Here is a 23,902-nt window from a genome sequence, read left to right on the forward strand (position 1 = left end):
CACTTACTCTCTCTTGGGACAGTGCTCAGCTCTAAAGAGGGCGTGGAAATGGAGGGCCACTGTGACTTAGGCTGATACTAGAAATTAAACATAACTTAGGCCAGGAGACCCCTTTGAAATCAATGAGATAAAACCCTTCCACATTTATGCCAACGGCATGTCCCCTGCTGCATGCCATACTCAGTTGTCAGAGTCATACAATGGGCCCTGTAGCTGGGGCGTCACAGGTCACATAGCAGGCGTCACAGGTCACAGGGCAGGTGTCACAGGTCACAGAGCTGCCCGGCGCTGAGTGACTTGGCTGCTGGCTCCGGAGGGGTGCACGCTCCCCTGCCCACATACTTTAAGTGGGAACATGCGGGGGGCTGCGATTACACCAGCTGCAGGCCACACCATGGGCCTGCAGGCTTACTTGGCTACAGCCCCACTGATACAAACCAAACATTCAGCTACACGAGTTGTATCCATGCTGGCAGGCATTGCCAGAAGTGTCGGGAGCCATGGAGAGCCCCAAGGGTCACCTACCAGCCCTGTCGGCCTTGAGTGCGTCCCAGACATTGCAGTTGAAGTCGTCGTAGCCAGCAAGGAGGAGGCGCCCGCTCTTGGAGAAGGAGACAGAGGTGATCCCGCAGATAATGTTGTCGTGGGAGTACGTCATGAGTTCCTGGTCTGCACGGAGGTCGAACAGCCTGCAGGTAGCATCATCTGAGCCGGTGGCAAACGCATTGCCATTTGGAAAGAACTAGAAAGAGAAAGCAAATCAACACAATGTGTAAATGCCCAAACAGGAACACTGGCAGTGTGGTGCTCGACGGTATGACTGTGGCAGGTATGGTAGGAAAAGATTAGCCATCTGTACACTGTGTTTGCAGAGAAGGGGGAAGAGGAGCACCCAGCCCAGAAGTCTCTTAAAGATGGACAGTGTAGCTCCTGGAAGTGGGTTAGGTCACTAGCAGAGCAGAAGAAGGAGCGTTCCTGCCCCCAGACCACAGGACCCCCAAACTGTGGCAACAGCACTTACACAGATGGCATTGATGTCAGACTCATGGCCAGTGAAAGTTTGCCGACACATCCCTTCTCGCACATCCCAGAGCTTGGCCGAAGCGTCACAAGCACCAGAGACAAACAATCTGGTGTCTGGAGCGAGGGACAGACTCATGACGTCCCCGGTATGTCCCGTGAACGTGGTCGTCTGCTGGCCAGTCTCTATGTCCCACAGCGCACTGGGCAGGAGCAGAGAACAGGGCATCAGATGCACCTTCGAAACAACCACTCACGGGACAAACTTAACTCCAGAATTACCGAGAATTCACCAATCCTCTGAGCTTTTACTTATACTCAAATGTGTAATAACTTCACTTAGAAGGAAAACAAAACAAAAAACAAAACGAACCGGTACATATGCATGAGTATACAACCATAAGCTTAGAAGTTAGAGGTTACTGTGATCTCTATGTTGCTTCAAGCACCTCCTAATGGAGCACACGCCCTGGAGATGGTGCCGCAGAGAGGAGGCGTTGGATATGGAGACATCTCTAGGCAAACAAGGGCCCAGAGCGTTCTGAGGGTCTGCTGCCTCCTTGGGCTCACAGACAGGAGAACAGCTGCCACTTTATGGCTGCGAGCTGGAACCACTGCCTTAACAGTACTAAAAAAACCCAGTGCTGTCAAGTCAATTCCGACTCATAGTGACCCTATAGGACAGAGTAGAACCATCCCATAGAGTTTCCAAGGAGCGCCTGGCGGCGGATTCGAACTGCTGACCCTTTGGTTAGCAGCTGTAGCACTTAACCGCTACACCGCCAGGGTTTCGTTAATGGTACCGCATGGGTATACAGATGAGATGTCAATGGCACTTGGCCAGAGCAGGAGCTGCTGTTTAAAAGTCACTCAAAGGGCCACAACTCAGCCGGAGTCTTTGCACTTCAACTGCAGAGAGCAACACCATTTATAATTTCACGACACCACTCGCCCCATGGGCTCTGGCTTGGCCTGCCCTGTGCCCAAACACAGCCACACCAACTGTGTCATCTCAACTCCCATGGGGCTCCTCCCCAAGGCCCTTCTAGGCCTGAGGGGCCAGGAAAGGTAGCAAAGCATTCCTGAATCCTGAAGCAATTATTATAAACAAATAGCTTCTAAAACATCTTGTGATAAGAAATTCTTTCGAAGACTGACAGTCTGTGTTGTCATCTTTTGTGAATCCATGAAATTTTAACAAAAAAGCACTTTAACAAGCCCCCCTGCTGATGAGTGGGAGAGAAGGGAGCCAGTGCCCAGCCACTGGGCATAGGAACAGAACCCCTGTACCGTCAGGTGCTCCTAGCACTGCCCCACAGCTGCCCCATAACTCTTCGCCACCAAAAGACCAAAAAACCCCACCAGGGCAGCCTGCATCTAAAATTTGTCTCATAAATAACTACCTGGTCCTCCAAATGATGTGCCCTGGTGCAACACGTGAGAACACTCTAGAGCTTATTGCAGTGGGCTTCCACATCTGTTAGTAAGGTGAAGACACTCTAAAATTTAAGAAACCTGATAGAATTCATCTGAAATTGTGACACCTGAAATTCTATTTTTAGCCATGCTTGGCACTGACAAGACCATGAGACCACAGGAGTGACAGATAGGTAAAGTGTACCCCACTCCCCCAGAGGGCCGTCACCTGAACAGGAGAAAAGAGAAAAGTATTTCGCACACAACTGTGGTTTAGAGATCTGTATGGCAGTTCTTAATTGTTCGAAACTAAACTTTGAGCTTTAAAATCTAAAAATAGTACAGTAACCGCCTTCATCATTCACTGCTGCTTTGCATTTAAGATCTTTAGGCTATGGGAAATTAAAGATGGCCCAAACCATGTCAAGAACCTGTTTCCCACACCTCACCCGGATTCTCCTAACGAACCTACAGGCCACAGTGTGAGTGGAGGTGAGAGGAGCCACCGCCACCAGGCAGAGGACCACACGCTGCCTACTCTGCCCAGCTACTCACCAGGTGGTGTCTCCAGAGCTGGTGACGATCTGATTGTCGTCCAGGAAGCGGCAGCAAGACAGGTAACCTGGCAAACAGGAGACCCAAATGAGGAACACACCCAGCAGGCCTGGTGCTACACTCTTGTAAACATAAAAACTATGTCGGCAAAATGAACACACAGAGAACTTATCCAGGTTAAGACCAATCTGGGTACCTTGTCGATGAAAAATAAACACATTTGCCAGGAGAGTGTGTGCGATACTGCAGGTGAAAACACATGCCCTCCTGGTGGCAGTCTTCTGTGTGCTGAACCTGTGCTAGAGTAGTGGGATCACCACCACCCCCACCCCCATAGCCTGCAGAGTGTGATAAGGAAGGCGCCCTGAACAAAAGGCTCTGGAGCATGGCAGCCACAAAGGCTAGAGACACAGCTTGGAAGGCCTTGTGGTGGTCCCACCAGAGGTGGTACAGCTCAGTCCCAGAACAGTGGGGGTGAATGGCTGGGTGGGTCTCATGAGGTGGTCAGCAGAGTGAGGGAGGTGCGGCCTGGCACAGGACAAGGCTGCAAGAGTCCAGGGGAACGGAGAGGCGCCGAGGGAAGGCAGAGCAGAGAAGAAGGAGGGCAGCAGCTCAGATTAAAGGGCTGTGTCTGGGATAGAAGCAACAGCGCTCTGGGCGGCCTGGTTTCTGGGAAGTAGTGGCGGAAAGTCTAACCATGAGATGCTTCAGAGGCCAGCTAGAAAGGGGCACACCTGGGCCTGGGGTGCAGAAAGTGAGGCCAATCTGGTCCTAGAAAGCGGGGTTGTTGCTGTTAGGTGCCACTGAGTCAATTTGGACTCACGGTGACCCCAGGTATGCAGTGTAAAATTGCTCCACAGGGTTTTCAAGACTGTGACCTTTCAGCAAACAGGTTGCCAGGCCTGTCTTCCTTCCAAGGTGCCTCTGGGTGCGTTCAAACAGCCAACCTTCTAGCTAGTAGTCAAGTGCTTAACCATTTGCATCACCTGAGGACCTATGCACACACACGTGCGCATGTGTGCGCGCGCACACGCACACACACACACACAGATATTCAGCTTCTGACTATAGGGACAAACTCCGGGAAAATGAAGGTTTGGTTACCACAGTGTGTACTGTCAAGAGCTGAATGCCAGCGGGCTATTAAAAGGCAGTACTGAAGACCTCTGCTACACTCCTGATCAGAACGTTTATGGATCTGTGGCCATCTTGACCAGAATATTCTCAGAAAGGGAGAATGTGTCTACCTTTGCAATGTGAGATTTAGGAAAAAAGAAACCTCTAAGACAAGTGTCAATTATTGTCCGTTATCCCTAGGTGTCTGCTTTGAGAACAACCTCCGAGGGTAGGTCAGATATTCTTGTTATTAAAATAAGGGCTATTAGGGAGTTAATAACGGGCCTGGTGGTACAACGGTTAAGCAGTTGGCTGCTAACTGAAGGGCTGGCAGTTCAAATTCACCCAGAGGCTCCAGAGGAGAAAGACCTGGTGATTTGCTTCCATAAAGATTACAGCCTAGAAAACCCTATGGGGCAATTCTACTGTCACATGAGGTTGCTGTGAGTTGAAAATGACTCGATGGCACCTAACAAGAGGGAGTTAATACTTTCTCAATTATAATCTAATACCTTTCTAATTACTACTGTCATCAAAACAGAACTTGGAAGTTTTATTCTACATGTAATGATTTTATGATTAGATAAATATTTCATTCCAATCAATGTGATTTCATTCAATTAGCCATATTCAGAGGGATTCTTTATATTTTAAGAAAGAATCTTAAAAGGCAAAACACCAACAAGACAGCCCATCTGATGTTTTCTCTGAAGTGCTGCTAAAGTGTTTCCAAAACCTGGGTAGCAGGCTCTAGAGAAAGAAGCTTCTGTTTGTTCCATACGGGCTTTTCGTTTATGGAAACAAGAGTAACAACCAATTGATTACCAACGGTCTCATCTTCCTGTAAACGATGCCCCGGCACACCGTCAGAGAGGGACAGGAAAGAGCTGGGAAGGCCGCTGTGAGTATCTTGGGGAAGAACTGTTTTCTGTGCAACCGAGTTTCTAAGATTCTACAAGAAGACTTCTCAACCATGCTTAACAATGAGTCCCACCCTTAGAGGGCAAATGCTCAGGACTAATCACTCTTTCGTCAATTATAAATGATTGCGCCCTACTCGTACAGCACACATTCAATCTGTTCTCCCCAGCCGTGACGTAGGTCTCCTTAGTCAGTGTTACTATTCCCTGTACAAAATACCAGTTTGAACTGGATCAGGGAGAAGATGCCCTAAGAGACGAACATTAACTAAGGCCTGAACAAGACGAAAGCAGCAGATCATTGAATCTGTCCAAACCACGAACCCCTCACACCTTTCCCCTCTTGCTAGGCTCTGTTTTAAGTTTATCAAATCTTAATCCTAAGTTGAAAAGTTATGTATTATGTCTAAAGAAGGCCACAAAAACTCTTAAGAGGCCTGTCTTAGAAAAAAAAAACTCACAAGAACTAAAATTTCATGAAATACTGAGGGAAAAAAATTGAAGCATGCTCTCTAGCACAACTTTCGTTTCAACACACAAATACTCTGATGTGTTAACAGATCCAACAGCACAGCCTTTAATCAAACGTCAATGGAGATACGCTGAATCTGATTAAAATACAAGAGACAGCTAAACATTAAAATGTTATTGTTTTAAAAGCTGTCAAGTCATCAGGACTGTAACCAAGGTGGTTTCTGAAGTGTGTACAGCATCGGGTAAGGCTCAGGCAGTGACCCAGCTTCCCGAGTGGAGCAGTGGCTCCCAGTGATAGGAGCAACTTTTCCACAGGAAACAACTATAAGCTGTGGACAAACTGTAAAACACAAACACCTGAAGGCACTGGAAACCGTCAAAAGCAGATGGAAACTGAGGGGAATCTACACATGGAAGAAAAAAGGCATTTAGTGAGGGCCCCTGTGCATGGCCTCGGTTTCAAGAGCTTGCAGTCACAGCTCAGACAGGAGCCCTGCAGCCTGGGTGTTGTGAAAGCCAGAGTTCTGGCCAACCACAGCAGCTGGAAAGTGAGAGGAGAAAACCCAACGGGTAGACCACAGAAAGGGAACCTCACTTATGCATTTAACAGCCCAACTATCCACCCGATGTCAAAACTACACAGGTGAATGGCAGGCAGGTACGAACAGCCCAGCTAATGGTAAAGCAACAGTCGGAGACTGCTGCTGCTGCCCACACAGAGCAACAGCAGTTGAGTGTCTGAGAAAACTTAACCAACACCAACATTTGAGGAGAACAGAACCCAGAGCCCATACAACATAACATTCACAACGTCCATGACACAATTCAAAATTACTAGATATACTAAGAAACAGGAAAAGGTTACCCATATCCAAGAGAAAAGATAACCCACAAACACCAACCCCAAGAGGTCTGGAAACTGGAGTTAGCAGACAGGAAATTCAAAGGTAGCTATTACAATTATAAGAAGCCCTGGTGGCACAGTGGTTAAGCACTCAGCTGCTGACTGAAAGGTTGGTGGTTCAAACCCACCAGTTGCTCTGAGGGAAAAAGATGTAGCAGTCTGCGTTTGTAAAGATTTATAGCCTTGGAAATCCTGTGGGGCAGTTCTACCCTGTCCTGTAGGGTCACTATGAGTCAGAATCGACTCCATGGCAACGGGTTTGGGTTTCGTTTATTACAATTATGCTCAAGGATGCAAATAAAAACAAATCAAATGGAAATTCTGGAACTGAAAAACAGAATGTCTGACATCAAGAATTCATTTGATGGCCCTGACAGTAGGTTGGAGAAGATAGAAGTCAAATGACCATTGGAAATAATCGCGTCTGAAGAAGCACGAGACTGAAGAAATCAGAGACACAGGGACCAACAGAACAATAACAACACATCTAAGTGAAGTACCAAAAGAAGAAGAAACTATGGAACAAAAAATACATTGGCAAAAAATGGCCTGAAATTTTCCAAATTTGGTTAAAGTCACAAATTTACACATTCAAGATGTCCGAGTACAATAAATACAAAGAAAATCACACCTAGGCACATCACAGTCAAATTACTAAAAACCAGAGAAAAATCTTTAAAGTGTTAAAAGAAAAAAAAAAAAAAAGTCAACACACAATTCTATATCCAGCAAAAATATCCAGCAAGGAGAAAGGTAAAATAAACATTTTCAGGTCAAGAGAATTCACTGTCAGCAGGCTTGCACTAACTATACCAAAAACTAAGCCTGCTGCCACCGATTCTGACTCATGCTGACCCTATAGGGCAGAGCAGAACTGCCCCAGAGGGTTTCCAAGGAGTGGTTGGTGGATCTGAACTGCCGGCCTTTTGGTTAGCAGTCCAACTCTTAACCACTGCGCCAACAGGGCACTGCACTAACTGTGGGAAATGCTAAACAAGTTCTGTAGGCTGAAGGGGAGCCAGAAGAAAATTCATATCAGGAAGAAATGAAGAACATTAGAAATAGTAAATACCTGAGAAAATGTAAAAGGTTCTGTATTGTGGGGGCTTATAACACATGCAGATGTAATAAACACACATGAAAGAGTTGAGGGGAGTAGAAAACGGGCCTTTATAATACAAGGTTCTTTTATTATATATGAGTCGGTACAATACGAACTCTCAGTGGATCACAAAAAATTATTATGTACACTGTAATCCCTAGATCCACCACTAAAAAAAAAAAAAAAAATGCAGAGGCTTTCCTGAAAAGCCAATGTTGTTATTAGGTGCTGCTGGTCAATTTCAACTCACAGTGACTCCATGTGACAGAGTACAACTACCTCAGGGTTTTCTAGGCTGTGATCTTTAGGGAAGAAGATCGCCAGGTCTTTTCCCCCAGTGGAGTTGCTGAGTGGGTTCAAACCACCAACATTTTGGTTAGCAGACAAGCACAATAAAATCAACCACTACATCACAGAATTCTAAAAACCATTCAAGGAATCCAAAACAAGACAGAAAAGGAGGAGCTGAAGCACAAAAACAGAAGGGACAAACTGAAAGTGGCCTAACTCAACTAAATCAATCTTACATGAAATAGAAATGAGCTAAACACTATTTAAAAGTCAGAAACTTTGCGAATGGATAAAAAACTATATGCTGTCTACAAAAGCTTCACTTTAAATACGAAAACAAGAGTTAAGCTGAAGGTAAATGCATGGAAAAAAAACTTCCCATGGAAGCTGCAGGAGAAGGCTGTATGGCTATGCTAGTACCAGATGAAGGAAATTCTAAGAGAAAGAATCACTACCAGAGATAAAGACAAACATTTCATAATGACAAGGTGAATTCATCAGGAAAACACAACAATCATAAATGTGTGTTTCCCTACTAACAGAGTTCAAAATATTCGAAGAAAAATGGACAGAATTAAAGGGAGAAATTGACAAACCCATAAATCATAGATTTTAACATCCCTGTTTTTTTTTATCTTATCTTAGCAATTCATAGAAATAAACCACTAAAAACCTCGATCTAACTAACATATGTATGAGGACAGCCCCCCACCCCATAGCTGCAGATCTCCATTATCCATGGATGCGTACCACCACAGATCTTTTGCCCCATAAAGACAAGTTTCAATAAACTCAGAAGAACTGAAATGACACAGAATGCGTCTGTCCTCTAACACAATGGCGTTTAATTAGAAATCAGTAACATTAAGTTATCTAAGAAAACTTCAAATGTTTGTCAATTAAACAACATACTTCTAAACAACCCATGAATCAAACCAGAAATCACAAGGGAAATTGAAAATATTTCACATGGAATGATAATTAAAATATATCAAAATCTGGGGGATGTAGTTAAAGCCATGCTCAGAGGGAAATTTATAGCTACAACTGCTTATATTTGAAAACAAGAAAGGTCTAAAATCCGTGGCTTAAGGTTTCAACCTTAAAAAGCTAGAAAATTCAGAAGAAAGCAACCCCAGAATAAGTAGACGGAAGGAGAGAAGAGCAGAAATTGACGACATGCAGGCAGCATGCAGGCTCCCGTTTCTGCAGTGATAGAGGATATACTCTTATCTGGCCAAAATTAACTTCTCCAACAGACTACTTCACTGGTGTCAAAAGCAGTACTGTCTATTCATTATGATAGCTTCTTTTTTACACATGAAGTAGGTGAACCTAGTGGAATCTTGACAAAAAAATACTGAGGGACAGAATTTTTGAGAACTAAGAATATAGCTATAGAAGTAAAATATTAGGATGGAATCTCCTTTTTCGGAAAAACTACACCTTTTCTTATAAATAACTAGTGCCATAAGTAAGTTAAATCCTGGCAAAATGATATACCACTCAACATGTAAAGCTGGTTATATCCAAAAGAACTCCCAACAGCCCACAGGACTCTACTCTGCCCCCTTGGCGCAGCAAGCAAGTACTTGATACGAAGTCAGAGTGCATGTGCATGGATGGGCACGTGTGTATATTTCAATGAGGAAATCCCTGGGGAAAGGCGCTCAAAGTGGGAGATGGCTGAGGGCAAGGCAGCAGATGGAACTGTATATGTGTGAATGTAAAAATGAAGGTGGCTCTTGCCAGCTCCTAAGGGAGTGACCCAAGGGCTCGGTCCTCAGACATGGAAGTTAAAGCCACTGCATCACTCCTACCCAGAGGCTTTTCACTGAACTAATCTGATTAAATAATTATTGGGAAGTGGTTAAGTGGCCAAAGCACAGAGTGCACCCCAGGTCAACAGCATGCATGACTTTAAGGTTATTAATGACAATGTGATGTGTACCTGTGTGTCCGGCCAGCTCACGGCTCACACGTACATTCCCTTCACGAGTTTTGAGATTGTAAATGGAGCAGATGTTATCGAGGCCACCGCAGGCCACGTAGTTCCCAGAAGGGGCGTACGCACAGGTCATGACCCAAGAGGAACGCAGAGGAATGGCATGGACCTAAGGGACAGGAGCACAGGTGATGCAAATACGATCAGGTTCAGATTTTTAACTACCAATGCAACAATTTCATCTCTAGTCTCCAACTTTATTTCCACAGGAGGTGAGAGGGCAAAATAAGGGCCGACATTACTTTGAGACTCATTTATACATATGGCCAGATGGCAGAACAAGTGAATTGAAAATCCAGTGCTGCATATGGAAACACCAATTTAAATTTTCTTAAAGTGACACCTTAAGGTTAGGCAGACACTTCAGCTAGGGCAGCACTGCCTCCTGATCACAGCTGCACACTAACAGGAATACACGTCCATGGTTGGTCAAAGCGGCTGTAAATTCATTTAAAATACAAAGTATTTTACTGAAGCAACCAAACTGGACACTATGATCACCGATCCTGCCACACACCTCCCTGTCAGTACCGCAATCTCGGGCACACATTTAGGGTTCTCTAGTAAAATACAAATGAGTTTGATCTTTTACGTATGTTTGAGCCAATGACGTGCTTTTTCATTTAATATGATACAACTTTGGATTCAATTTCAAAAAGAATCTAACAACTGATATTTCAAATAACGTTTCTCAAATTTTTTGTAAAATTAATAACTAAAAAAGTTGTATTTCTACGATGTATGAATAAAACATATAAAACTTCCCAGGCTGAGCTAGAACTAGAATCCGAGTCTCCCAGGAACCTAAGGAGGTACTCACCTCCCACCTCTCTGTCAAGAGATGACAAACCACAGCAGAATTGTGCCTGGTCCATTAGAAGGGATAGGAAGGTCTGCCAGGCACATGATCCGGTGTCTACCTCACCCGTATGACTTTTCTACTAAAAAACAGCTCACCGTGATCCCCTGCCCTACCCTGTATTCTATGTTATAGCGCAGATGAATGCAGAGTTAGAGAACCCACCATGTCCGGGGTTCTCTCAAGGAAGGGATTGTGCAGTCCCTTACCTTGTTGGTGGTGTAGCTATCCCAGATGATAAGTTTGCCATCCTGTGAGGCACTAACTAGCAGCCTGGAGGAAAGACCAAAGCAAACATATCAGTACCGCCGAAACAGAGAACTCATACAAAGGCAACAAGTGAAAATTACAAATCCAGAGACTTCCAATGTGTGCTTCAGGGTTTCTTCGGCTTGTGACAAAGCATACTTATTTTTAAGCAAAAAAAAGTTTTAAATGTTAGACCAACTCTCCGAGCGTGAAAGAAAATATTCTCAGAGATAATAGTTCAGACTCAAGAGTGCTGGGCTCTGAATGTAGCCTCAATCGCCAAGGCCAATCCCTCTGTTAGCCAAGATGGGCGACGACTTCTCATATCTGCTTCTTTGGTTTCTTTTCATTATAAATAAAACTTGAGACAACACAGATCTTTCAAGAGTCAAAGGAAGGGAAAATATTTAGTGTACAATTTCTGTCCCATTCTGACACAGAGAAAGCCTGGACATAAAGGAATAATAAGCTTTAATATACTCCAAATTCATGAGGCATTCCCCTTCCCAGCCGCCCTACCCCGAAAAAAAAGCATGAAATTTTCCAGACTGAGCTACAACTGGAATCCAGGACTCCTAGAGACATAAGGAGGTCTCCCACTTGCCATGTCAAGAGATGACAAACTATAGCAGAATAGGCCTGGTTCATAAGAAGAGATCAGCCCCATGCCATGAAGGTTTTTCGTGACTGGGCTACTATGTTAAGTCTGGGATCTGCATGTTGGAAGGTGCTCTGTACATACTTGTAGAGTTAAGTGCTGCAAAAGGAGCACATGACTAATGGGCCACGGAACTGTGAGTTCCTGTGAAAGCAAAGTGAGCGAGAGGGAGTTCATACATTGCCCTTGGGACTCTGGCCTGCAGGAGTGCTGCTTTCAAGAGCTGGGACAAGAGCTTGCTGGCATTTCTATGCAGAGATAATCTGTTAGTGTGGCTAAGTAATGACACAAAGATTTTTGAAAGACATATAAGTTTGAAGCATTTCACCATAAGTGTACTTGGCTTCTTGAAGCTGATAAAGAGCTGGAGGTAAAACTCACACCAATCACCTTGATAACCTGATGTTTTTGATCAAAACTTAATGTTTCGATGCACCAAGCACAAACTTCTTTAACAGAAGTGGACAATGAATTTGGCATGGAGTAAAAATCTTTTCAACACTACATTACAAAATTTATTACAGAACGAAATAACTAAGTGCAGGCTCCAATCCTTATTTTTCAGCTGCAGCTTCCTGCATCTAAGTCCGACAGTAACTGTGTCCACGCAAGATATGCGTTCGTCTGCAGCTCTACTTCTGTCTCCTGGCCCAGGCTGTGAGTAGAGTTTCAGAGCCGCTCTAAGAGGGGCTCAATGGCTCATCCTCCTGGGCCAGGAAGGCCAGGAAGGTCACCTTCGGACATGCCCCTGGCTAGAGAGCCTTAATAATGCTGACTCGCAGAGGGGGTAAGAGGAAACATTAAGCTGCCCATTTATCCTTCCAGAAGGTGAGAGAAGACATGCCTGTTAATCCCAGGTCAGGTAACTGTTCAACAACTGGGTCTGCTTTGCCTCCTAGAGCTTTCCCCAACGTGCACATCCATCCATGATCTTGCCGGCCACCATCAGAAAAGAGACGAGAGCCAGGAGGTAAGCCTAGAAAAAGGCTCCAGGATACTGAAGGCAGAAGCTGAAGTACAAACATCTAAAGCCTCTGCATTTTACTCCCAAACCTAGTGCAGTGTAGTTGTATTTCAGCCCTCAGTATAAACATACGTTAGCAGCCATGGGAAGAACTTTAGAAAGGGGAGAGGAACTTTAGTTCATGTGACTAGCAAGAGAATTTCAAATGTTACAAAAAGTAGAATTTTACTAAGTTGAAACGAATATATTATAAGTACATTGGTGAGCATATTATAAATGGATACATAATATACACCTACACACACATATATACATAAACCCATCATTGTGGGCCTCTCCTGTAGTTCTGGAAGATTATCCAATGGTTTGAGAGCATCCATGAATTTGCGAATACAAGAAAATAACTGCTATTCCTAATTATGTCCTTGAGTCATGAAAAGAAGGAAATCTTATATAATATCCTTTGTTTATGAAGGTAGGAAATGGAAGATTTAAGCAAAATGTGCATCCAAAATTAAAAACAAACACACCTGTTTTGGACTCTAAAGAGGGAAACATCTGCCTATCTAGAAAACATGGCTATCTAGAACAAATAACCCCTAAGAGGTTCTGCAGAGCAGAGTGCCTCTTTTTTTTTTTTTTTTTAAATAATATTTTATTTTGTTTCCAGTGAAGGATTACACAGCAGTTCAGGTTCCCATTCGACCACTCAACAATGTCTACATAAATTATTCAGTGACACTGGTCACATTTTTTGCAATGCATGTACATTCTCATTTTTTTTAAATGCAATTTGTTATTTAGCTACAAGGTGACCTGAAGAGTTAGTTTTAGTTCTTCAAGGTCTGAAGAGTATCTAGGGAAGTCCGCCAGTCTCAACCAGCCACTAGGTATCTTTTTTTTTTAATTTGAGGCTCTGTTCCACATTTTTCTCCCATTCTATCAGGATCCATCTATTGTGGACCTGATTAGAATGGTCAGTAATGGTAGCTAGGTACCATCTAGTTCTTCTGGTTTCAGAGTAGATGAGGCTGGCTCCTGTAGACTATTTGTCCTACAGACTAGATTCTTCTTTGAGTCTTTCGTTTCCTTCCTTCTTTTATTCCAGGTAAGTAGATAACAAGAGTTGTATTTTAGATGGCAGCAGAATGCCTCTTAGTGCCATTCATGTTTTGTTTTCTTCTGTTTATGATGGTGAAAGAGGACCTCCACGTAAAAACACTCCGAAAGTCTAACTGTTCAGTGTGAAGAGCAATCATAAAGCAGGTACACAGCTACTCACCTCCTGGTCAAGAATGAGAGCAGGACCAAAACACCACCCCTCAGCGTCCTGGGCGGCCTCCCAGTGCCACTCCCCCTTTCTCGAAGGGTATCCAGAATCTTGAACTCTAAGCTGCTTGTCCACTAACTGGCTTTTCTTCTTCCAGTCGTGGGGCTTTTAAAGCATAGTTCTCATTTGAGACCCAGACTGAACTTCAAACCTTACACACAAAGGCCTGGAACCCTGAGTGGTCGGCACCTGCTGGACCCTTCTACCTCACCCAAGCCACGTAACAGCTCCCCTGCTCTGGTCAAACACCTTTGTTCCTGGTACAACCCAACTCTTCTCCAGCAGCACCGACCACCCTTCAGGTCAGCTTTGCACAAGGCCTTCCCGACCACACGAGCTGGAATTTAGGCTGCCAAAGGACAGTACTTTGCTTGGGGAGCCAAGGTCGCTTCCAGCCTCAGATATGGCCTGACTGGAATGGAGCCCTGTCTAATTAAGGTATAGATGATCCCACAAATGGAGTCAAAGTCCAAAATGCAACATGCTACTTGGTTATCATCTACTGTAGATTATAAATTCTAAAGCAGACTGATTAGTGAAGACATTTTGTTTTCTTCCTAACTACTGCCATCATTAAAATAATCTAAGCTCTCATTTGCATATGGAATTGTACGGGATACTGTATAGAACAAACTAAAGATAGACTCTTTTGTTCTCGAGTTGTTTATACTCCAAAGCAGACAATTTCAAGAAAAAAGAAAAAGCCAAGCAGAAAATTCCATACGGATAAACACAAAAAATATTACTCAAAGAAAAAACATGTTAAAAATAGTATGTTAGGTGTTTGAAAAGAGCATGTTATAGTCACACAATGTTTTCCTTAATTATCTGACTCAACTTCTTAATTTTTCTTTTACGATGACAACAAATGCATTCAGGTTATTTTCCCCTAGGAGAACAAAGCCACCCTTGGATACATGGGCACCATCCCCCCTCCCACCGGCCCCCAGATACCTGGAGTCTGTGCCCCAGTGCATAGCGTAAATCTTAGCCAGGTGCCCCCTCAGCGTTCTCCTGGTACGCATCTGGATTCTTCCCACGGGGTCAATGTTGTTTGTGATCTTAAAAAGAAGGTTGCACACTCAGTCTGTAATGAAGTGAATTCACATCCCAGAGCAGGATCCTACCTTCCCCTCCATCCTGTTCAGGCAGTGCCCCACACCCATAATTCCCACCCTATCTCTATCCCAGGATCAGTCCCAGGGTGACTCGAGGACCCCAGCTTTCTATGTGACCCACCCTGCTTACTGCTGCCCATCTCATACACTCCGCACCTGACCCCGTTCATGACTCCTACTCTATTGCGCTCTGATCTTACTACCTGCCCTCCCTTCAGTCAGCTTGCATCTCCCCACGCCCCCTCCCCCTGAGCACACTTGCAGCGCTGGCCAGACACACCTGACCTTACCCTCCTCTCTGTTGTCTCATTTTTTAACCCAGGCCTGGCTCCTCCCCATCCTACAAAAGTACTCTTCTTCGAAATCGCAGCCTACCCTGTACCATGTAGTAAAATGGATGTGTGCTGACATGCTGCCTGTGGCTTCAACCCAGGCAACAGTCAGCATTTACACCTGGGCTGTTACCGCTCACAACATCAAATTGGATGCAAATACTTGCAGATTCACCCCAACATATCAAAACATCTGACATTAATGATTTCAGGCTCACAAATGGGATGTGTGTATCACAACCGTGAGTCTGAAAAAATGTACACTCCAAAGTGTATCTGAGAATTCAGATAAATCTATGTAGTATAATTTTCTTCTTTAGCTTATGGTTTAGCCCCAATTAAAATGCATCCCCTAAAGCATCAGGAGAATGTTAAAAATTAATATCCTCAGTAGAAGTGTGAATATAATTTTTCTTTCACATTTCTATTCAGTTCTTTGGCTTTAGAAATTGAAGTTCTGAGGCAGTTTTTGTTAAAGTCATAGCTTTTAAAGATCTTATTTTAAGACATTAACAATATTTTACAACTATGACCTCCATTACAGAAAATAAGGGGTTAAGGCTTGAAAGATGCTTATTTTCCATCTGAAGAAACTCCTACTTCTTATGCCTATCGTCACCGGAATGGCAATCTTCAACCGGTGGATGTCAGACCTTACTGTGCAGAATTAGAGCTGGAGAAGAGTTCGTTCTAGAGGTCCTTGGTGTGAGCACTGCCGGGCACTGCCCCTAACATCAGGCAGATGGCTCTGGATGATTAAAGTGACTCTTACCTGAGAGAGAGTTGCATCTGCACACGCTTTTCTTGCATCCTAGGAAATAACAACCACAAAGGGAAATCAGCAATGCTTCAGACACATTCGACTCTAGGCCCTCACATCTAGCTTTCGGACAGAGCCTCTATAAACTGCTCCTTCCCTCTCCTCTAATACCCCACAGTCCACTGCAGTCTTAGGACTATTGAGGCGATATTTAAGTCTATGCTCTAGACCACACCAAACACAGAGAACTGATCAAACCCACGTATGTTTAAGACCTGCAGGCACGTTGCCTGGCCACCAGAGCACTCCTGAGACTTGGGAGGCCCACAAAGGAAGCCCAGGGCAGCAAGTAGAACCTGGTGCTGCTGCTTTCCCTTCTTGCTAAGTAAGCGTCCTTCCCTGTGCAAAGCCCCTGCTCCCGCTTCCCACTTGGTTTTTATAACAACCTATGTGAAGCCAAAAGGGATGGGGCCCGTGAAAAAAGGCCTAAAAAGACCAATGTCTAGCCCAAAGAGCTTACCCTTAGACCGTATTAACTAAGGGCTTTATTTTCAAGCACATAATCTTTAATTCTGAATTCTATTGAAAAGAACAAGGGATTTGGAGTCAGGTAATCAAATTCAGGTAAGACTTTGTGGAATACACTATATGAGCTATAGACAGATATACTAATATTAAACTTTCATTGCTACTAAGTAAACAAAGTTACTAGAAAATAAATTTTGAAATCTCAAATTAGCATATATACTTTTAAATTGAAAGCTAGATATTATAAAGAAAAATGAGACAATAGCTCTAAAAGTTTCAAAATTTGGGTGTAGACAGCTGGAAACTTCATAAAATTTCAAAGGCAATAATTTTAAAATGACAATTTTTAATAAGAAAAATGCTTCTACTACACAGTCATCTGACTATCCACTTCTCAACACCAGTTGGCACTTACACACATCAGGCGTCCTAAGCTAGACCGTCAAGTAGGGGAAGTTTTCCTAGGAGACAGTCACTAGGGGCAAAAGGCCTCACTGTAAATGATTCTTTCTGAAGTCAGTGGGGATATTTACCAACGGATAATGTATATATTCATAGAGATTATTGTTATAAATATAACAAAGATTAAGATCCCAAATTCAACTTTAATTGTGGTATTAGAAGTCATTCTCCTTATAAATGAAACACAAAGAAATGATCTAATCAAGTATTTCTATGCCAACAACTAAATTCGGGGTAAGGAGGAATGAGATGGGAACATTCAGAATAGTAGCTCTTTTTGTTAGATTTTACCTATCAAGTATTGAATTGAATATTTATTTCTGAATGCCATTCTTTTTGATATTATATATGCCTTTTAAGTTTAAAAATGAATAATAAGAATTTTTTAAAGTAGAAAATAAACCATGGAACTTAAGCAATTTCACCCTGGTTAGCATCCAAAGATTAAAACAGGTATAAAATGTACCCTATAACAGACTGTGGTGATACTACTGTTAAACAATTATTTTTAAAAACTAAACAGATAACTTCAATTAGGCCTTCATTTTAGTCAAAAGATGCTTCTGTAAACTGGTTCAGCATTTCTCAGAACAGGCACCTTGAACTTCTAAGATTGCAGGTGAAGTCTTTTAATGGGAACAGGCTCTTTAACTGCTTAATCAAGACTGAAACCTTTAACATGTTTAAGATTAATTTTGATTTTAACTCAGGAAGATGTGTACAATGAATACATTATTTAGTGCAAAACCTTCTATACTGTCTATGATGAGAAATGTCACCAAATACAAAAGTTTGCCTTTTTTGTCTACTTAAACCAGAGGAAATACATACAAGCCATCAACTAGATTTTGGTCCCTTTCTTACCGTATCTGGATGTATGTCACATACAGGACAATGCACAGAAGGCACATGCTCTTCTTGCATCCCTTTTGACTTCACATGGGTTGTTATAAAAACCAAGTGGGAAGCGGGAGCAGGGGCCCTGCTCAGCTCATAGTCACTGGTGACAACATTTGGATCAAATGTCCCAGTGCAGCTGGCCTGCCACATTGGCGAGACACCTTTTCGCTCACACATGCTGGGCGGAACGTCACTTTGTTTAAAAAACTATTAAAAGTCTACACTGATACATTTTATTGGAGTTTTCCTTAACCCATCAGTAAGTTACTTGTACATTTTAAGCTATGCCATTTTCAGTCTGCATTCCTTTGAGCAAATCTTTGTTTCCTCACAAACAGAATCAGAAGTAGGAGGAGATGGTCCTTTAGGTGTTTTCAGTTTTAAAACAATTCTAAGACAAAAACAACTTCTCTTAGAATTACCTACCACTTGTGTGTTTCTTTATGCTCTGCTTTCTTTAACAAGCACGTACTCTCTGGAGATGAGGAAAAAAAGCGTGTATTTTTTCTTCTTTTAAAAGTAATAGTTGACTGTCTGCCCTTTCTATTTCGTGTAATGGACTCAAACAGCCTTCAAAACCCATTCCTGTCGAGTCGATTCCAGCTTATAACAAGCAACCCTATAGGACAGAGTAGACTGCCCCACAGGGTTTCCAAGGAGCTGTTGGTGGATTCAAACTGCCGATCTTTTGGTTAGTAGCCAAATGTTTAACCACTGCACCACGATGGCTCCTATATTGTGCAAAGAAACTCACATGGCGCCTAGCACAGAGCTTTACCAAGACAAAGGCTGTGAAAATGTCTGCAGAGAACTGTCATCACTGCTGCGTGAAGGTCAGCTGCTCTCCTAGGGAATGGTCTAGAGCTGCGCTGTCCCAAATGGCACCCGCGAGCTGCGAGAGGGCACAGAGCAGACAGGTGTGCCAGGAAGTATACACACTGAATTCTGATGCCTTACCATGAAAAACAAATGTCAAATATCTTAATAAAAATGTATTAATCACATGACAAAACAGTAGTATTTTACATATACTGGCTTAGAAAAAATTTATTAAAATTAATTTCGCCTCATTCCTTTTTATACTTTAATGTAGTCACATGGATTGTACAGTTGGACATGTGGCCCCATAATGTTTTATGGCTCTGGGGTACAGGGAGGACCCAGGGCTTTACGCCACAGAGCACCACCAACTGTTCCTCTCTTCTAGAAAATGTGAAGGTATGCAATGTCCAACGTCAACCTTTTATTAATCTGGATACGTCTTTCACGTGTGCCATACAAACTTTCTTTACCTGTTATGAACATATCTGAATCCACTATTTATGAACAACAATTCACAGTTGTCAGAAAAACAAAATTTCTTCAAATAGGCCGAATCATACTACAGTTAAGACGACACTGCAGAGTAAACTTAAAAATTTAAATTAGTAACTTCAAATAAATGTTTAATACAGCTTCCCAGTGCCTCTAAATTCTGAGTCATCAGACTTTTCTGGGAACGAGAGGAACGAAAAAAATCTCAAAAGTAGATGGTAAACAGCTGAGAGTATTTCGAACACAGAAAAAATAACCCAATTCAACTATTACTAAGTAATACCTTATCAGTTTTGCTTTATTTATTTTTTGTCTGCCACAAACACTGCTGCCTCAAAATGGACTTTCCAGAAACTCAAGATTTGTTGGTGTTGTTAGGCACCATCGAGTCGGTTCTGACTCATAGCGACCCTATGCATAACAGAACGAAGCACTGCCTGGTCCTGCACCATCCTTAAAATTGTTGTTATGCTTGAGCTCACTGTTGAAGCCACTGTGTCAATCCGCCTCGTTGGGGGTCTTCCTCTTTTCCACTGACCCTGTACTCTGCCAAGCATGATATCCTTTCTCCAGGGTCTCATCCCTCCTGACAACACGCCCAAAATATGTAAGACACAGTCTCACCATCCTTGCTTCTAAGGAGCATTCTGGTTGTACTTCTTCCAAGACAGATTTGTTCGTTCTTTTGGCAGTCCATGGTATATTCAATATTCTTCGCCAACACCACAATTCCAAGGTGTCCGTTCTTCATTGGTCTTCCTTATTCGTTATCCAGCTTTCACATGCATATGATACAACTGAAAATACCACGGCCTGGGTCAAGCACACCTTAGTGTTCAAGGTGACATCTCTGTTCTTCAACACTTTAAAGAGGTCCTTTGCAGCAAATTTACCCAATGCAATTGCGTCTTTTGATTTCTTGACTGCTGCTTCCATGGCTGTTGATTGTGGATTCAAGTAAAATGAAATCCGTAACAACTTCAATCTTTTCTCTGTTTAGCCTGATGTTGCTCATTGGTCCAGTTGTGAGGATTTTTGTTTTCTTTATGTTGAGGTGCAATCCAAACTGAAGGCTCTGGTCTTTGGTCTTCATTAGTAAGTGCTTCAAGTCCTCTTCACTTTCAGCAAGCAAGGTTGTGTCATCTGCATAATGCAGGTTGTTAATGAGTCTTCCTCCAATCCTGATGCCCCATTCTTCTTCATATAGTCCAGTTTCTCGGACTATTTGCTCAGCATACAGACTGAATAGGTACAGTGAAAGAATACAACCGTGACGCATACTTTTCCTGACTTTAAACCAATCAGTATCCCCTTGTTCTGTCCGAACAACTGCCTCTTGATCTATGTAAAGGTTCCTCATGAGCACAAGTTAAGTGTTCTGGAATTCCCATTCTTCCCAATGTTATCCACAGTTTGTTATGATCCACACAGTCCAATGCCTTTGCATAGTCAATAAAACACAGGTAAACATCCTTCTGGTATTCTCTGCTTTCAGCCAGGATCCATCTGACATCAGCAATGGTATCCCTGGTTCCACGTCCTCTTCTAAAACCAGCCTGAATTTCTGGCAGTTCCCTGTCAATATACTGCTGCAGCAGTATACTTAAGATTTAAGTCTGGAAAATCTTAAAGGAATATTTTTTGGTTTCACTTAAATAACATATTTCTGGGTATTGTTTTATATCAAACCTAATAGTTTAGAATTCATTTCATTAATTCTATGTGTGTGGAGGGGTATAACTAGATACTTTATGCAAGTCTTATCAGAGCAAATCTTTAAAAAAAACATTCTTAAAAATCTTGCGTATTTTTATGGAGCTATATCTGATCTTTTAAATATTAAGATTTGAAATTCTTGCAATAAAAGGCTATTTTCTCTTTCCTTTTTGGCTGTCGATTTCAGATAATTCTATTATCCTTTCTCCAGTTCAAGAAAAAGTTGGCTAAAATAAACGTGGTGTTTCTTTCTCCAATTACCATTGGGCTTTCTGAACATATAATTGGCCATTCAACATGAAATAATTAGGCTTTATCTTTACAGTCGATTCAGAAAGATGAACTAGTGTTCGGGCATGCACTGGATGCTCTCAACTTCTCCTCAAGAGATGCTCTGAAGGACAGCTAATGCCACAGAGATGCTCTGAAGGACAGCTAATGCCACAGAGATGAAAGCAAGAGACCAGGGAGTAAGCCCCTTTACCAGGTGGAGAAGACCTCTCTGACTACAGCGAGGGTTCAGTTTCTCCTGATATATCCACTTTTTCCTCTCACTCTTCCTATCAATGGTCTGAGAACAGAAGCATCTGTTTGTGTTCAACGTTTTCTAGAAAATATTCATTAAAAGCACTGCCTAAAGAAACTGCAGAGTAGAATTAATTTCTTTTAGAACTATACCCCACCCCCTTTAAAAGTTCATGGGTTCTACGATTCAACATTGTCTATCAGTCACAGGTTGGAATTTAACTTTTGAGAATTCTGCGAATGCAATTCTTTGTATGTTATAGTCTAATCCGCAAGGTTGTTTTTATCTTCAATTAGATTTACCAAAGGTACAGATTCCAATCATCACTAGGGAACACAGCTTTTCAAAATTAAGACTAAATCAGGTACACCTAAAATATTTTTTTATTGTTGTTGCTAATACTCTTATTTTTTAACAAGTTTCCTTCTCTCAATATTCACAATACTTAGGGGGAGAGGCAGACACCACACCCTGAGTATAGTGACCAAAACGATGTCACACAAGTAATTCCCGAGGTTATGAATTAAACGTATATTCAGGTATTTATAAATTCTATGGAAATATTTTACATATATTCAAGTAACAGGGTACAATACACTGGAAAACAAAACCCCGAGAGGCATGCACCAGGTCCGGTCAGTGATCTGAATCTGTGATGAATAGCCCCTAGGCCAACTTCGATTCGGTCCCTCTGTAGCCTGTCTTTCCTATAACAGATGACACCCTGACCTGAAGCCCACATGATAAATAAAGCTCAACACATATGTAGCTACGTACTCTAATTTGGTTTTTAAGTTGTTCGGCCTCCTGCCGTAGCTGGTCAAGTTCACTCATCTTCTGATCTTAGTGCTCTTCAATGTCACTGCAAAGAATCAGGGATCTGAAACAGAAATGCAAGCACAAAAAATACAATAAACAACTGTGGAGTAATTCAACGAAGCAGATGATTAAAGCAAATAGAAATTTTGAGAGCTTTGGTTTATTATAAATCAGAGCACTTTTCTTTAGCATTTCTCATACCATGAAATGCCTCCCAAAGGCTGGGTTAATAAAACATAACTGCAATTATTCACCTGGCTTTGTATATGACAATGTCTAATCTACTACTAAAAATGTGGTGGTGGACTGAAAAATGAAAATCTGTTAAGAAGCTTTTTTCTGAAAGGATATGGATCTCATTGTAAACGTAAGAACAAAAGAATGAAAAAGGAGGTAAAACACTGATAACCGCTCTCACACAAAAACCCAGAAGTGGTTACTTCAGGACGCGAATACAGTGGAAAACTGGCAACCTCACACCTCAAAGCTACTCAATGATCTTGAACCCACAACCAGCCAAAAGGATGTTCACATGGCAAGTCTGAAAGGTCACGGTATGGTACCCAGCAGTCCTTGAGTTCAAGGACAAACCAGGCCCCCACAGAAATAGCCTGGGATCCCAGGGTGCTCAGTGGCAACACCTCAATCCTTGCACGTGCAGGTTAAATCAGGATCAGTGTAAGCAGCCTGTCCGCCCACCGCTCAATCATGTCAGAGTACTCCTGCAGTCAGAGTCAAATGAAAGCATCCTGTTAAGCCAGACTGATTTTCCCAGGGGAATGTTATAATTGAGGTTGCATTTCTGACCAAAAACTTGGTGTTAGGTCAATCAGAAATATGTCCAGTGTACCACAGAACTGAAGATATAATTACCAGCATTTTTAATCCCTTAAGAATACAATTAGCTTCCACATGCAAATATGGCTTATGCGAGGACTTCACTTTCCTATGCTAAGACACAGGGGGGAAAACACCACCACAAATTTTGCATAAAAATCATGACTGATACAATATGCATCAGATATTTAATTAACCAACCGAAGCCAAATCCTCTGCCCTCGAGTCCATTCTGACTCATAGCGACCCTATAGGACAGAACAGAACTGCCCCATAGATTTCCAAGGAGTGCCCGGTGGATTAGAACTGCTGACCTTTTGGTTAGCAGATGTAGCTCTTAACCATTACGTCACCAGGGTTTCCGTTTAATTAACAGTAATTGTTTATTTTCTTGGGATTGAAACACATCTTGGGAAAATTTGCTAGGCACTCGGCTGCTACCCGCAAGGTCGGCAGTTCAAACCCACCAGCCGTTCCACGGGAGAAAGATGTAGCCGTCTGCTTCCGTAGATTTATAGCCTTGGAAACCCTATGGGGCAGTTCTACTCTGTCCTATAGGGTCGCTAGGAGTCGAAGTTGACTTCACAGCAGTGTGATTTGTTATCCTGCACAAAAACATTAAAAAAAACCATTACTACATGTTCTATGAACACTTGACGCATGTACTTACTGATGACAATTAAAATCTCTCTTCCAATGAAAAGCATTTTTAAAATACGTGTGTGTG

General features: G+C 42.6%; 1 protein-coding gene across 4 annotated transcripts in view; it reads right to left on the reverse strand.

Annotated features, from left to right (window-relative positions):
- Positions 1 to 23,902, reverse strand: part of GNB1 (G protein subunit beta 1) — an 84,050-nt gene that overhangs the window by 3,817 nt on the left and 56,331 nt on the right. For 3 of the 4 annotated variants that reach the window (XM_064281108.1, XM_064281107.1, XM_064281110.1), the window contains 8 exons: positions 22,297 to 22,399; positions 16,086 to 16,124; positions 14,818 to 14,924; positions 10,872 to 10,935; positions 9,750 to 9,912; positions 2,992 to 3,058; positions 1,022 to 1,223; positions 526 to 742 (listed from right to left, as the gene is read on the reverse strand). In XM_064281108.1, coding sequence (XP_064137178.1) covers positions 526 to 742; positions 1,022 to 1,223; positions 2,992 to 3,058; positions 9,750 to 9,912; positions 10,872 to 10,935; positions 14,818 to 14,924; positions 16,086 to 16,124; positions 22,297 to 22,353 — 916 coding nt within the window. In that variant the 5' untranslated portion in view covers positions 22,354 to 22,399. Of the gene's footprint in view, positions 1 to 525; positions 743 to 1,021; positions 1,224 to 2,991; positions 3,059 to 9,749; positions 9,913 to 10,871; positions 10,936 to 14,817; positions 14,925 to 16,085; positions 16,125 to 22,296; positions 22,400 to 23,642; positions 23,781 to 23,902 lie in introns of all 4 variants that reach the window. The other variant, XM_064281109.1, reaches the window with a different exon arrangement.

This window comes from Loxodonta africana, chromosome 3 (assembly GCF_030014295.1).
Source record: "Loxodonta africana isolate mLoxAfr1 chromosome 3, mLoxAfr1.hap2, whole genome shotgun sequence".
In the NCBI taxonomy this organism is placed as follows: domain Eukaryota; kingdom Metazoa; phylum Chordata; class Mammalia; order Proboscidea; family Elephantidae; genus Loxodonta; species Loxodonta africana.